This window comes from Notamacropus eugenii, chromosome 2, assembly GCF_028372415.1.
Source record: "Notamacropus eugenii isolate mMacEug1 chromosome 2, mMacEug1.pri_v2, whole genome shotgun sequence".
In the NCBI taxonomy this organism is placed as follows: Eukaryota; Metazoa; Chordata; class Mammalia; order Diprotodontia; family Macropodidae; genus Notamacropus; species Notamacropus eugenii.
This window is the reverse complement of record NC_092873.1, coordinates 352,950,458-352,966,391: the sequence shown is the minus strand read 5'-3', so window position 1 is coordinate 352,966,391 and position 15,934 is coordinate 352,950,458. Positions and strand designations below refer to the sequence as shown.

The following is a 15,934-nucleotide window of genomic DNA, read 5'->3' as shown; positions in this document are numbered from 1 at the left end:
ATGTCATGGTCTTCTTCCAGAACAAAGGACAAACAATGAGAATATACTAACGTAGGTCTATCTCCTATCTAGAGAAGTTTTCCCTATATCTAGAGCAATCATATCTGTTTTGGATTACAGTTATCCATACCTATGTCTAATCTCACTTGCTAGTCTACAAGTTCTTGAAGACAGGGGCTGTGTTTATTTAATTTCCTGAATGCCTAGAAGAACACTTCACCCTTAGTAGCTGTTTAACAATCTCTCACTGAGATGTTTTGTACACAACTTTGAAGGATTTCAGAACTCTGATTGAGTTAACTGCATAAGACTGTGATAAAACATGTTGCCCACCTACTGACAAAGGTGATGGATTCTGGGTGTGAAATGAGATGTATTTTTTTTTTTTACATGGCCCATGGGGAAATTAATTTTGCTTAATTATACAACCTTGTAACATGGATTTTTTTTTCTTTTTTGCGTTGGACTGTGGGAGATAGGAGGTAAAAAAAATAGATTTGTGTTAATTTCAAAAATTAAATAAAAAAGAAATGTTTTGTGGCTAACTATATAAGATAGATTTTGTGACACCTGAAAAGACTAGTCTGAAAGTGTATCATTACTGTGATAGCTTATGAAGGGGAAAATACAGACAACAAAGGGGAGGGCTGAGTTCCAGAGGCCACAGATGTCACAAAGCACACCAAGGGTGGGTGGCAGTTAAGATGGGCAGCTTGCCGTACTACCAAGAGCCAGCTACTCCAAAACTTTGTCATTTCATCCAACATGGATCTGGTACAGGGTGGGTTTCTGATTTATACCTAAGCTTGTTTCAGATCCATAGAGGACAGGAGGGCCAGAGTCTGCAAAAACCTCAGAAATGGAGTCCTTGGTGGGGCAGGATTTGCTTTGTGGGCTAGATAAGGGTTTTCTTGAGGTTTACGTGTCTCTGGCAGCATTCAGGGATCAGAAGTGGCACAGCATTCTGACCATTTAATTAATTCGCAAACATCCTCATTCTCATTTCCAGGACATTATTCCACCTAATTATTTTTTTTCTAGTCTGTCCATTTGGAATAAAAACAAAAGAATAAAGCTTAATGCCAGTATTTCTCACTGTCTCTCCATAAATATACCTCCCCACTAAATACAAGGCTGGTAATTCAGAAGCAAAGCACTAATATATTCAGCATAAAGCAGACAGAGGACCTAAAGCAATAATGACAACACTAATAACTAAAACAGTTATAACAATTAACAACAATTACAATGATAGAGAAGCTAATGGGTGTGATCACTGCATTTAAATTGCTGGCAGAGCTGAGATGGACTTTTTCTGGAGAAAGAATGAGATAGAATCTTCTGCTTTTTTGACAGGCAGAGATCCAAGTGTTTTAGTCTATTTTAGAAAGGCTAAATGCCAAAGCAACCATAATGGAAGCAGCTCTGAGGAGAAAGGGAATAAACCAAGACACAAGGATGGGCCTGCTTTTCTTCTTTTCTCTGGTTAAAGCCACGGGACCAGGCTTAGGTCACTTTGCTCCAAGCTCACATACTTAAGGAATAGACCTCTAATACTGATGAAATTACCTATGTGTTTCTCTCTTATCTGAGACCAGGTGAGATGCCTCCTTTGACAGGTCCAGTAATTGAACATCAGCCTCTAGACTTTGTTAGTGAAAATTCTGTGAGTCTACACTTCACATTCTCTTGCAACACCTTAAACTCCCTTGTTTTCTAGGCCATGATGGTCAACCTTAGCTTTTTTTTTCTTTTTTCTGGTTTTGTGTGTGTGCATATATGTGCATGTGTATGCATGCGTGCGTGCGTGCATATGTGTTTGTGTGTAAGCAATGGGGTTGAGTGACTTGTCCAGGATCACACAGCTAACTAGTAAGTATCTGAGACAAATTTGAACTCAGGTCCTCCTGACGTCAGGGCCAGTGCTCTATCTACTGCACCATGTAGCTGCCCCTCTCAACCCTAGCTTTTGACTGAGAAGAATGTGGGTTTGGGGCCCCTGAAGAGTTTAGGTTGTGACTAAGCATGAGAAACTGAAAGCTGAAGGCTTACTTGGCATGTTACTTTAATTTTCTTAAGTGAATGGGGCCTAGTATTGGGCATATTCTTTAACACTTCAATGATCTGAAAGATTCTCATTGTGAAGACTCCCTCTGTCAACCCTGATCATGAGCCCTCTGACCAAGGAACATTGCTATGGCCTCAAATTTCATTATCCTGTGGCCAACCAGATGAGGTTTCCTCCTATAGAATGTTCCTTGAGGGTGGTGCTTTGTACACATTAAAGTTCTATACAGATGCTAAGTTCTTCCTATTTTTTCATGTTTATTTAGAATAGCTTTTTATTATTTTTACTTTAAGAAATTAAGTATAGCTTCTCTGTAGAAATGGTATACATATCAAGTGTACAGAAACTTTTACCCTAAGACCAATTTGGCCCTGAAACTCCATGGGAGAATTAATGCAGAAAATGCCAATAAACCCATTGTTATTTAATTTCATCTGACTTGAACCCAGGGCTTCCTAACATCGAAGCTTGTGTGACTGTTTCCCAGTGTCCCCAGGCAATTCTCCAAAACTCATCTGTAAGTCACAGATGAGTTGGTGATTTTCTTCAACGGAGTTTCTTTTTTTTAATTAAATGCTTTTTCAATTAACAAAAGTCTATTTTCTTTTCATCCTATCTCCTCCCACATTAGGGGGAAGAAAAGAAAAAGTCTTTCCAACAAATATGCACAGACAAAACAAATTTCCACACTGGCCGTGTCCAAAAATTCTGAATCCTTAGTCCATCGACTCTTTCAGGAAGTGGGCAAAATGCTAGCTGTTCTGAGGATGATGAAGGTAATAATGATAATATTGTTATGTATCCCTTGCAGTTACAAGTCAGTCAATAAAACACTGGGGATATAAGGAAAGGAGAAAGACAGTTTCTGCTTTTGAGAAGCTCAGAGTCTAATGGGGAATGTCTAATGAGAAGAAAACAAGATTATATATACACACACACACACACACGTTATACACACACATATATAACTGAAGATTATCAACAGAGGGCAATGGACCAGGATTAAGGGGAATCAGGAAAGACTTCTAATATAAAGGGAGATTTTAGGTACTTAATTGATTAATCTCCTTTAACCTAGCTGGGCTGGGATGACCATTGTACAGTCTACCTTCCCAGCTTGGTTGTGTTTACTAGAACTTACTTTCCACTGACACAGTCTTTGAGGACCCAGAGTTCTCTCTATACCCTGCCAGTATAAGGGAATCAGTGTACGGCATTAGTAAAGCAAGAAAATGATTAAAAAACAGAAACAAAACGAGAAGGCCCATTAAAGCCATTCAACCTGAGCATGAGGAGGGGAGGGGCTGGTCAATGATGTTCCAAATTATATCCGTTTGAAATTGACATTGGTTCAGATCAGGCATCTGAAAGATGCCACATTCAGCTAACTGAACTGACTCTGCCTGAGCCTTTAATAACCTTTATGGAATCAAAGGTATTACAAGGAAGCAAGATACTGTTGTCTCTCAGCTAGGCTGGCAGGAAAGCAAGAGAAGCAGCTGATCCCACCCAGCTCTGGGATCATTAATCTGGAATGTACCACTATCTTTTGCCTTTCTTTGTATCCCTAGCATGTAGAACCGTGTCAGGAACATAGTAGGTACTTAATAAATGTTTGCTGACTGATTGACTTATAGGATTTTGGTATGGGAAATCTCTCACTGATCTGACCTCCATCTTTCTTTTATTAGTCTGAAGTACAGCTGGGTAATGACTAACAACTAATGTTTGGTCTCGGGGAAATGCATGTTTTAAAAGTTCAGGGCTACAAATACTTGCTGTGGCTGTCATATGCTTCCTTGGCCTAGTAATTCATTATAGTGGGGGGAGGGTTGGGTGGTAAGAGCATCTTGGTAATGTAACGCTCAGTGGAGTAGCCCATTTGCTCTGTTGTCCAGAAATAGCTGAACTTCTGACTTCTTTTTGGCTGAGTTTGCCAAAGCACATGAGCAATAATGACCTGTTCGGAGGTCTCCTTTGGTCAGACACTGACTAATCAAAGGAATAAAAAGTCTAAGGATGATTTACTCTTCCAGAACTGCTTATTACATGACAGGGTACACCCAAGCAATGGCCTGTGATTTTATTAAGGGCAGCATGGACCAAGTTTCACCTTGGGTCACCTATGCAAGAGTGACAAGAAGAAGAGATAAGTGTGAGTCACTAAGCCCCAAATCAGACAGTCTTGTCCTATATAAAAGCAAGGCTGAAGGTTGGAATCCAGTGTGATCAAAGGTGCTGAAGAGTCACTCATTAAAATAACCCTGTTACTAACAATCATGCTGTAAACTGAGCCCTTTGTAGATTGAACAATCAATACTACAAGCCTGTGATAGATTTTCTAGGTAACAGAATAAAATAAAAGAAATTACATTTTATAGGGTCATTAACACCTAATAGGGGTACTTTCCCCCCTTGCAATGAAAAGTTTTCACTGGAGCTCAGAAACGTTGACAGTGTTAGCTGAACAAGCAAAGGGACAACGTAAAGGAAAAGGGATCGGTGATATATTTACTTTTCCTGTGGAATGAGGGGTGGTGGTGACGGTGCTCAGAATTGAAAGGCAACCTCCCTCTCAGAGGGACCTCCTAGGAGGATGAGCTAAGGCACAAGAGTTACTTACTTTTATTTGCAAAGGCAAACGGCAACTGATAGAACACTGATCCAAGTGAGTTGCACAATCTGGAGCTTGGTAAAGCCTTTTACGCTAGTATTCACTACTGACTGTCACTTCTCAGATCCCTCCTGCCTTTTGTATGCCTTCATCTGTACTACCTTCCCTCTTTCCTCTACCCATTCCCTCTCCCCCCAACTACTGTTTTTTTTAAAAATCATTTTATCAATAAGATCTGGATGTTCCATATTTGTGGTTCCCTCTAAAACTCCTTTGGAAAAAAGATACAATATAAATTCAATAAATACACAAGTAAACAATGAATTAAAAAAAAAATTCCTGCCTCCAGATTCTAACGAGGGAACAAAAAGTCTTCTTCAGCTTTTTAATCACTGAGACACCAATCATCACAACCAGTAGAAAGTATAAAACACAGGAGTATGTTTAGGACTTAGCATATGCCATAACAACTCTTACTTGGTTGTGGGGGTGGAAAGGAGGGAACAGGAAATCAACGAACAAAAGGAAATTTTTCTCTTAAACCAAGTTGAATTATAGCTATCGGTACAGTTAAGGAAGAAGGAAAAAAAACCATTTTTCCCCCCCTTCCTAGACATGAACTACAACAGAGGGGTGTAGGAATGAGGAAATAAAGTGAAGGACGAGTCTGCTACTGAATTCTAGAGGCCTACCAGAAGTCTATTTCCTGAATGGAGGTAACTATGAAGCTGAGTTGTAGGAAGCACATTCTTATTCCACCCACTACAGACTCACGCACCCACATAGACCAAATAGTTCTCTCCTCTGCCAGAGATAGAAGTTTGATGGGAAAGCGAAGCAAGTTGGTCAGGAAACAGATTTTCCGCTTGAAGTTTGTACAGTGAGTAGAAATCAGTGTTCCTAAGTAAAAAGCAAGGGACCATCCCTGGATTTCACAGGCGAGTTTTAGAATGCACTCAGTCTATCTTGTGACCATCCCAGGGCCACTTAAGGTGGGGCTAGCATTCCTCCAAACATACTTGTTTCACTGTCTCTAGCCCTCCTCTTTTGGGACAAATGTCTCTTGTGGTCTTTTGATGTCTCTCTCTTCTTTCTCTCCCTTTGGCTGTCTGAGGTTTATGAGGCTTGGCCTTTCTTTAAATCTTTGTAGTCTTTTCCTGGTGAGAACAGAAGAAGAAAAAAGGGGCTTGGAGGTGGGGAGGGTGCAGATAATAGAAAGAGAAGGGAAAAAGGGACAAAGAAAGAGACACGCAGAGAGAAAGGAAGGAGGGAAATAAAAAGGGAGAAGAAAAGAGAGACACAAAGAGACACATATGCATACAGACAGTGAGCCTGAAGCAGATCACAAATTGAGGCTTTTATGCTGGGATCTCTGTTACTGAGAAAAAAAAATGGACTGGATTCTAAATCAAGCACAATTCAGGTATTGCTGCTGGAATGAATGTCCTTGAGGTGTCACTTGAAACATGCGGTCTTCCTTTACTGAACAGGTCCTTGGTGAGGCTTCCTGCTACTAAAGAGGCTTCAGAGGGGCATCTGACCTCAGAAAAGATGGGGTAACTAACAGCCTGAAGCATGGTTAACTGTCTGGGATGAATAAGTTGTCATTTTGTATTCAACCAAACTGTTCCATATTCATTTCCAAATATGCTTGGAAACAAACAAGGCCATCAAAAGTCAGCATCACCTAGTAATTCCATTCGTTACTCTACATTCACTTTTCAGATCTGACACATCTCTGTTCCCCTCTGAACCTGCAATTTCTGGGCCTCTTAGAGAGGAGATATTTCCATTCTCTGTATTCTTAATCCTGTGGGCTCTTAAGAGATGAGGCAATTGCACAGCTCCACTGTCCTGATTTAGAAGTACTGACAGGAAAAAAAAACAAGGATCTGGTTTAGATCTTCCCCCTCCTTGGGGTAAGAGTCTGAGGTGCTCTCCTAACATTGATTAACTAAAAATACTGTATCACCTCTTTAGGATCATTCTATATTCTGCCATCTTTTTTTTTTTTTCCTCCAGGGGATTTTGGTGTGGAAACACTTAAGTTCTCTCCTATTTCTCCCAGAGAGTCCACTTGTGTTTATATTCTCAAAAAAAGGTACTTTCTTCAGTTTGAAGCTGATAAATCCTATGGAGTTATTTCAACCTGTCAGTCATTTACTACTCACAGTGTTAAGTGCTCTAGATACAAAGAAAAGCAAAAATGTAGTCCCTGTCCTCAAGGAGCTCCTATTTTAACAGGTGGGGTAAAGAATAACTGCAGATGACTATGTACAGACAAGCTATAATAATACTACAACTTAAATGGTATTAGGAATAGTGGGTAGGTGGAAGAACCAGGAAAGTCCTCCTGTAGAAAGTAGGATTTGAGCTGAGTCTGGAAGGAAGCCAGGGAAAAGGAGGTAGGAGAAAGGAGAAAAGAAAGTCAGGAGGAAGAAGTGAGGAGGGAGAGCATTCCAGTTACGGGAGTAAAAAGGCAAAGACTCCAGCGAAGGAATGTTGTGTGCAAGGAGCAGCAAGTAAGCCACTGTGCATTAACCGAGCTTTGTGTACCTCTTTTTGGCTGACTTCCACTGCTGTCTTCCACCAGATCAAGCTCTTCATCTGTTGGGAGAGGAAAAAATAAAAGATCGATATTAGAAAGTGGTGCCCAATGGTGTTGAGTCATGGGGCACTACGATTGCCAAAGAGAATGAGCATTCCCTAGAGGGCAAGAGAGAGGTTCAAGGTGAGTGTAAGACAATGCATTTCAAATGGGGAATTATGGAGAACTGGAATAAATGATGTCAGTCAAAGAAATATCTGAGCAAAAAAAGCTGCTCGGCTAGTAAAACAAGATTCAAATAAAATAACGGATGGAAAGCATTTTACTGTTATTATTAACCTATAATAACTAGGCCCCCCATCTGGGGATGACTTCATTCCCTGAGGTTTCTACTGCATGCAAGCAATGTTTATAGAGTGATATAAGGGTATGCTAGTGTTTTAACAACTGGGCTTTTCTGGGGGAAAAAAATGAATGCCACAAATGTAAGTTTAACTTATATTATTAACAGATTGTTGAATTTCTATGTCTGGACAATTTCCAAAACAGTACAAAGTTTTGCACAGCCTGGAAAAGTAGGGATGCAGAAATGTGGAGAGGCTGGGGGAGACACTTTCCAAGTGGGCAACAAATGAATTCTTTTCAAAGAGGGAAACAGTTAAGCAGGTTCCCCATCTGGCACCTGGCCTTCACAGAGAGGAAGGGCCCAGCAGAAGGGAGTTAGGAAAGTGAGGTCCACTGGTGGAAGGGTGAGATGCTCATATGCAGTTAACTGCCAACATTTAGACACTCTGGTAGAACTGGGCTCTCATCCACGAAGCTACTTTCTCCAGTATTCCTGATCACAACCCCATCCTATATCCCTTTCATCAAAGCCTTCTTTCCCTAATGATACTTTGTGTGCTAGGTGATTCCCTTGCTTTTTTCTAACATCAAGAGGATGCCAGTACAGCACATAGGTTGTATATCAAAGGCATGGCTCAGCCTCTCCCCTGGTGTTGTTGCTTAGCAGTTTCAGTTGTGTCCAACTCTTTGTGAACTCATTTGGAGTTTTCTTGGCAAAGATACTGGAGTGATCTGCCATTTCCTTCTCCAGCTCATTTTGCCTCATTGAGGCAAACAGGGTGTACTGACTTGCCCAGGATCACACAGTTAGTAAGTATCTGAGACTGGATTTAAACTCAGGTCTTCCTGACTACCAGGCCTAGCACTCTATTTGCTATGCCACATTATTTTTTTTTATGTATTTTCCTTTGAACTAAATTTTATGGGATATATCAAAGGGCTTGTGTATGTCATAGCTTAAGCCTGGTTAAACTACAGACAAAGAATATAGGCAGGAGAAGACAGTCTTTGAACACAGGCATCTGGGAGATATATTATTTTCAGACATCCATAAAAAAACTTTACTCAAAGATAAGAAGATGTCTGATTCCATCAGTAAAGGGAATACCTGATACGGACACTTGTATGTTACACCCTAGTTTATGACTGGCAAATTAGGTCCTAGGTTGTTGCCCAAGCTTAATATATGACACATTCAGAGTCACATGACTAGTCAAGGGTGAAAGGCAGGGTTTGAACCCAGGTTTTCCTGAATTTAAGGCCCCAGCATGTTATCTACTACATTTCACTGTGCCTTTCGCAAAACAAAAACAAATTATGTAGCTTTAAAGGAATGACCTCATTTCATAAAATGATTTTTTTTAAATTTAAATTTAGGGCTTGATACTGGGGGAAGGGCAAGAAGGCAGAGGGGATTCATGTCAGAAGAACTATAATTTTCCAATACACCTTTCCTTTCCATCTGGTTACATCCTTTAGTAAAAGCAGCAATCTTACTTAACTGCTATCCACAACTAAATTCTCCCAGACATAACATCCTACTTATCCTTTGACTAAAATGATGGATAGAGATGGGAGATGATGGAGGTGACCCTTGTGTATAGGAAATAGTCCACAAAGAAAAAAATCACACTACCCACTACACACGCGTGCACGCACACACACACACACACACACACACACACAACATTCTTTGCACTCCCTGGATTCCTTCTTTCCTCTGCCATTTTTTGTTTCTTCTCCCCTGTTCCTACTCATTGACTTCATGTGAAGGAAAATGTTAAAGTGAGATCTTTTCTGGGTATGTTCAGGTTCAAAGGTACCTGCTAAGGTGAAGAAAGGGCTGCCCTTTTGCTGATCTCATGCAATTCAATCACACACAGAGAAAGAGAGATACAATTTGCTGTGTTTAGGCACTTTCTAAAGAGAGTTTACTCCACCTCTACTGCCTGGCCCAGCTGTCTCCTCTTCCCAATTCTAATCAATGTAAATTAGGTCAGATCTCCACTGTGAATTACAAATTGGATCCGAAGTTGTAGGGTCACCATGACTGCGATTCTACCTCCTCCTCCCCTGCCATTAGATGGGAAGCTACACCAAAGATCTTTTCTAAATAAATCAGACTTTATTGTAAAACTCGGCCACTGACGAGACATAACCTCATTAGCATTGATTTTAAAATAAATTATTGAAAGTGGCTTGCCTGCTCTTTGCATTTGTAAAATAGGAGAATGTAAATGTATTTGCAATGATAAAAAAGACAACCCAAACTTGATTCCTTTATCCTTTCAGACAACAGCACTTAATCTGGTCAAGGCACAAAAATGGAAAAAAAAAAGTCTGCTTGTCTATGCTGTTCATTTCCAGATGAGACACCCTGTCTTCTATTGACCCTTTGGAGATACCTAGGAAAAAAGTAGCACTCTGGCCCCATATAACTTGAATGCCATTCATTATCATCAATAAACTCTATTGTTATAGATGTGACCCTGGTAGTCAGCCCCACATACTTGCCAGAGTAGGTGAGGGTAGATGAGAATCCAAGAACTTGACTCTGGTGGCCAAAGGTTCTTGGATGGTAATCTCAATCAGAGTGACAGGCATTATATAGGTATTTGGGTATATGTTCATCTCTTCTACTAGATTACAAGTTCCATAGGGGCGGAAGTGGTTTTTCATTTCTATATTCCTAGCACCTAGTCTACTTGTACCTAGTAAAGTCATGGGCAAATTAATTGGGACAAAGAAAAATAATTCCATTTATCAATTTATACAGTAAACCTTAAATCTTTTTATACTGTCAAAAAACCTCATAATATGTGTTATGTCCTCATTTTGCTGCAATCACTTGTTTTACTGTCATTATGTTCATAAGAATTACTCTTCACTGTAAAACCACACTTTTTCTGTACTGAATAGTAAGTGTACCTTTAATAAGCAATCCATTTCCCCAAATCTAGCCTTGATTATAAACCTTAGGTTTTCAATGGGGTTTAAATTATGTGAGTTTCCAGATCATTGAAGCATAATTATCTCCATCTCTTGGAAATATTTAAAAATCTTTAATGATGTATGGCATGGTATAAAGCTATGTTACAGTATCCCAGCTCCAGGTAGGAATTTCTTTAATTTTCGTACAATTTTGATTCTCAACATATCAATATATTTATCATAAGTTATCATTCCTTAGTGGGGACAAGACTTCCAGACTCAACTGAAGTAAAATTCTCCCCAACACTTTTGGGCAGATGTATGATAGAGATGTCTAGATTTTACAGGCTCATTTGAACTTCTTCTGATAAAGGTTTTGATATAGCTTTCCACAGAAAAGTGAATTTCATCAGTAAAAATTACCTCTTTCTAATTTTAGTACTCCAGTCTTTATACTGTTTTGCCCATGAGACATATTTTTTTTCCCTTAACAAGCAACGGTTATAAACTTCAAAAAAATTAGTCTTCTTATTATACTTTCAACTTCAAGAAACTTAAGCCTCATTATAGAAAAATCAGTAACAGCTCTTACAGTGGTCAGATCCTATTGTAGGTCTTTGCTTGTTTTCTGAGAATTAATTAGAATATTAGTTGATTAGTTCTTAGTTTGTGTTTTCCACCAGATTTCTCTTTGCACTTTAGTGTAGCTGACTGTTTTACTGTGAGCTGGAGTGATTCCTGAAATGCTTGACTTTCCCAAACCATCAGCTGCTGCAATATTTCTAACAGCTGTTGAACAATGCTCTTTCAGAGCTATAGATTTTACTTATTTTCTTATACTAATGTCTATTCTTTAAAACCACAGAATTAAAAATTCAACAAAAGAGAACAATGAAATGTATTTATGATTTAAAATCAAATACTCAGATGAGAACTAACTAAAGTTTGGAAATCAGCTGAATCCAGCTTTATAAGGTCAAGGTCACATGTTTTAAGTCAACTTAGTGTCATATAAGCCTGACTACTGCTGTCACAAAATGAAACCATTGCTTGCTCTAAGTAATTTACATGCCATTGCAGGTGCTTAATAAAAGTTGAATTAAATTTATTTAATTGTGCCCTGGGATCTCTAAGAATGGAGCATATTCACATCATGAACACATCTTACAATCAGAGCTGAGAAAAACTGAAAAAAAAAAAAAAGTCAGTGAAAGGCATAACCTGGATGTGGAAAAACAGGGACACTAATGTACTGTTGGAGGAGTTGTAAACTGGCCAAATCATTCTGGAGAACCATTTGGAAATGTGCCCAAAGGGTTATAAAACTGTGCATACCCTTTGATGAAGCTATATACCACTACTAGGGTATAGCAAATCAAAGAAAAAGGAAAATGTACAAAAATTATTTACAAAACATATGTACAAAAATGTTTGTAGGAGCTTTTTGTGTGTGTGTGGCAAAGAATTGGACACTAAGGAAATGCCCATAAATTGCAGGATGACTAAACAAGTTGTGGTATATAACAATGATAGAATACTATTGTGCTATGAGAAATGACAAAGCAGGATGCTTTCAGAAAACCCTGGAAAGACTTACATGAACTGATGAAAAGTGAAATGAGCAGAAGCAGGATGGTGTACGCAGTAATGGCAACACTGCATGATGATCAACTATGAAAGACTTAGCTAATCTGATTAAGACAATGATCTGTGTGTTCGTCCTTTGTTGCTGAGGGACCATGGCATCAGAGAAACGATGCCATGACTTGCACTTGACTTTGTTTTGAGTGATGGAGAGTTGATGACAATGATCTAAGACAATTCCAAAGAATCTATGACTAAAAATGCTATCCATCTCCAGAAAAAGAGCTGATGAACTCTGAGTATAATTTGAAGCATATTTTTTTCACTTTCTTTTTTTCTTGCCCTCCTTCCCCCCTCTTTTTTTTCCAATATGGCTAACATGGAAATACGTTTTACATGATTTCACATGTAGGATGGATATCTTATTGCTTGCCTTCCCAATGGATGGGAAGAGGATCTAGAGGGAGGGAGAGAATTCGGAACTCAAAATTTAAAAAAAAAGGTATATTCTATAACAGGGTTGTGGACGTAAATGTTTAACAAGCTGCTGTAGGGGTGGGGATGGGAGAGAAGAGGAATATACCAATGATACTCTGTTAAGTTTAATCTTCATTACTTACACTTTAAGTCTAGACAAATCTACAAACCAAGCTTTGATTTGTAGTTTGTAGATTCCTGAGGTATAAATGTTCACACTGAAAATTTAACAGCTTTAACAATCAGCTGTGAGAATCAGTTTGAGCTGGCTCCTACATATTCCTGCTGTATACCCTATTAGTACCTTTTTAACTCCATGGGTTACCAGTGGTTGCCAACTGGCTGACTGATGCCTTGGCTTAGCCAATATTTTATCGCAGAAGCCAGGGCCTCTCTTCCTACTATGGGATAGTAGGGCTGATTATTTTTGTTCTGATGATCTAGCCAGGAATCTTGATTAAAACACGAACTAATGACCTTCAAACCTCACAGGAAAGAAAGTTGCTGGCTAAAGCTTGCATGTTTCCCCCCAAATCCCTTCAAACAAATAAAAATCTTACCTTCTATCATTCACCCCTTCTACTTGAGCCATAATTTTAGTTTTTAATCAAGTGCAATAAAAAGGTCTATTTTATGCTTAAATATTTGCTGAACTTCTTTTTAATAAAAATATTACTCAACATTTTCTATCACTAAGCCTTGTAAAACAAATCAGGTATAAATTTTGTATTAAATGTCACTATCAGTCATGGACTAGAATGGCCTTGCAAGATGACATAAAAACCCTTAACCTCAGATGGCTATTAAGCAACTAGCTTCAAGATGATTGGTCTCTAAATTTCCATTAAATGCTTTACCTTGGTCCCAAATAGCCAAATGTCCCCATTCATTCACTTGTTCAATAAACATAATGGCACTTAATGCTAAGTCAGTACTAGACACTGGGGGTACAAAGATAAAAATGAAATGCTCTTGCCCTCAAGGAGCTTATATTCTACAAGGAAGGGATAGAAAAATAAATGCAAAATATATAAAAAGTAAATATCAAGTAACTGGGGTGGAAGAAGGCACAAATAACTGGGGGGCTAGGGAAAGTTTTCATGTAAGTGGTGGTACTTGAGCTGAGTCTTGGAAGAAGTGAGGGATTCCAAGATACAGAGGTGAGGAGGGAGTGCATGCTGGGTATGTGGGGACAGTCTGTGCAAAGGTGAGAGATCATTAACTGAGAAGGCAATGAAAGGAGTTCATGTAAAAAAGTACATGATAACATGTAAGAGATAGCAGTACCACAGGGGTATCCAGTGTATGGAGAATAGATTCCATTCAACATTCTTGGCCTAGTGATTGCATATCTAATGAAGGGATAAAAAGGAGAAGATTCACCTCAAAGGGATATACAGAGAGGAACTTCCTAAGGTACCTGGCTTCTTTCTGAAGCCTTGCTTTGATACCCCTAAGATAAAGAGAGACAGAAAGAATAGTTAAAAGAAAATACCTAGTTCTAAAAAAAAATACCTAGTTCCCAAAAGAAGCTGGGGTAGGGATGGAGAGAAATCACTTTCTTCTCAAAACAAAGCAAAATAACAGAAATGTAAAGGGTTAAGTGTATCATGTACATGAGATCAAGGGCTCTGACGATGGATGAATCCAATGAGCAAAGGGAATCCCCCCCCCCCCAAAAAAAAGCAAAGCCAGAAACTCTTATACAGTATGGCCCAGGGATGTTATAAATCTTGGGGAAAGTCCAGCAACTTTTCAGTCATCCCTGAAAGGGATGAGGGAGAAGCGAGTTGGTACTGGAGCTCTCTGACAATGTATCTGCCTTCTTTGCTGGTATTATTTGCAATAATTTGCATCCTGTCTCCACTGGGGGCTCCTGCTGAGTTGAATATTTCACTCAGCTAGTGCCCAGTAACCTTCCTATGAAATCAGATCTTTAGTGTTGCTTAAAAATACTTGTAAATTCTACCTTGTGTGTCTCCTCATGTGCAATCTGCTCTTTTGAAAATGGAAATAGCTTTTTTCACAAGTCTTTAAAAATACACACATACCCACCCATCCACTCACCTACACACTCACACCCCCATACCCACCCACCCACCCATGGGAACACAGAGTGCTTAGACCACTTAGAAACACTCCCCTTCCTTTGGAATAGCTCAACAGCAGAAACAAAAAAATCTACAGGAAGCATCATTTTCAATTGTTTTAAATTAAAAAACAAAACAAAAAATATTATAAAGCAGTCTATCTTACAGGTCTATAATAATCCCTTTGGGGGGCAGGGTGGGCAGCTCTGGAATGTATACAGAAATTCCCAGGATGGGTTCTTTATCTTTTTTTGCTCTCAGTTTACTGGAAATCTCTCTAGAGAACAGAGTTGGATCCTGTTGCTATATCACAGCTGCAGAAGCAGGTCCAGCTCTAGCTTCTTTATGGCGTCTCTCAGGTGCCTTGTTGGATTCTAGCCTCAAGACCCCATACAAAGCAGAACCTGACAAAAGTGGCCTTTTTGGGGGGTATTCTGATTCATAAATGTGGACCCATAGTTGCCTGCAAAAAAAGCAATGGAAAGAGGACCTCTGAGAAGGCCTCTCATTTTCCCTGCATTACTTTCATGTTTTCCTGCTGTGGTTCCCTATGGTTTAATCTATTTCAAATGTGATCTTAAAATCAAGGGCCCCCATCTGCTCAGCACGGATGTGCAGCAGCCCCATGGGATAGCTGGCTTAAAACCAGGGTTTTCAATATCCTTGCTGCAGCCAATGTCGCTCCGGTCCAGCAGAGAACCTTGTATGCCTTGGCTTCACCCCAGAGGAAGGAGCATCTTAGACCTACTCCTAAAGTGAATTATTCTGACACAAACACACTTGTACACCAGGTTTTGCTTGATGATTCATATGATGTGATCATTTTTATTTGTCTTTTATTGAGCCCACAGCAGGTAGAGGGCTGCTGGGCTTGGAGTCAGGAAGGCATGGGTTCAAATCCCATTGAGACAGGATCACTTCATCTCATGGCTTGTAATCCTATTTGGGAGGAGTTTCCCTAACACTGACAAGGTTATCAGACCCTTCTCCTATTCACCATGAAGTCCATCAGTATTTTTGGGCAAGAGGGACATCTCAGTTACATAGCTTCCCTTACGGATGAGATGGTTAAGAGCATGTGAAAGTCTCTCTCTCCTGGAGAGAGTGGGGATTAGAGAGAATGTCAGTGCCCAGTATTCTTCACAAAGCCCATTTACCTGGGATAATGAAACAAATATTAGAGGCAGGGGCTATTTGACTCTGTGAATGGGGCTGCTACGTTAGCACAATCCAACATTGACTGTCGGCTGTCCCTACACACAGCACCTGGCCCCTGC

At 39.6% G+C, this 15,934-nt stretch overlaps 1 protein-coding gene across 2 annotated transcripts in view; it reads right to left on the bottom strand.

Moving 5' to 3' along the window:
* Positions 1–15,934, bottom strand: part of SKAP1 (src kinase associated phosphoprotein 1) — a 382,247-nt gene that overhangs the window by 51,034 nt on the left and 315,279 nt on the right. For both annotated transcript variants that reach the window (XM_072646171.1, XM_072646172.1), the window contains exon 10: positions 7,239–7,289. In XM_072646171.1, coding sequence (XP_072502272.1) covers positions 7,239–7,289 — 51 coding nt within the window. The remainder of the gene's footprint in view (positions 1–7,238; positions 7,290–15,934) is intronic.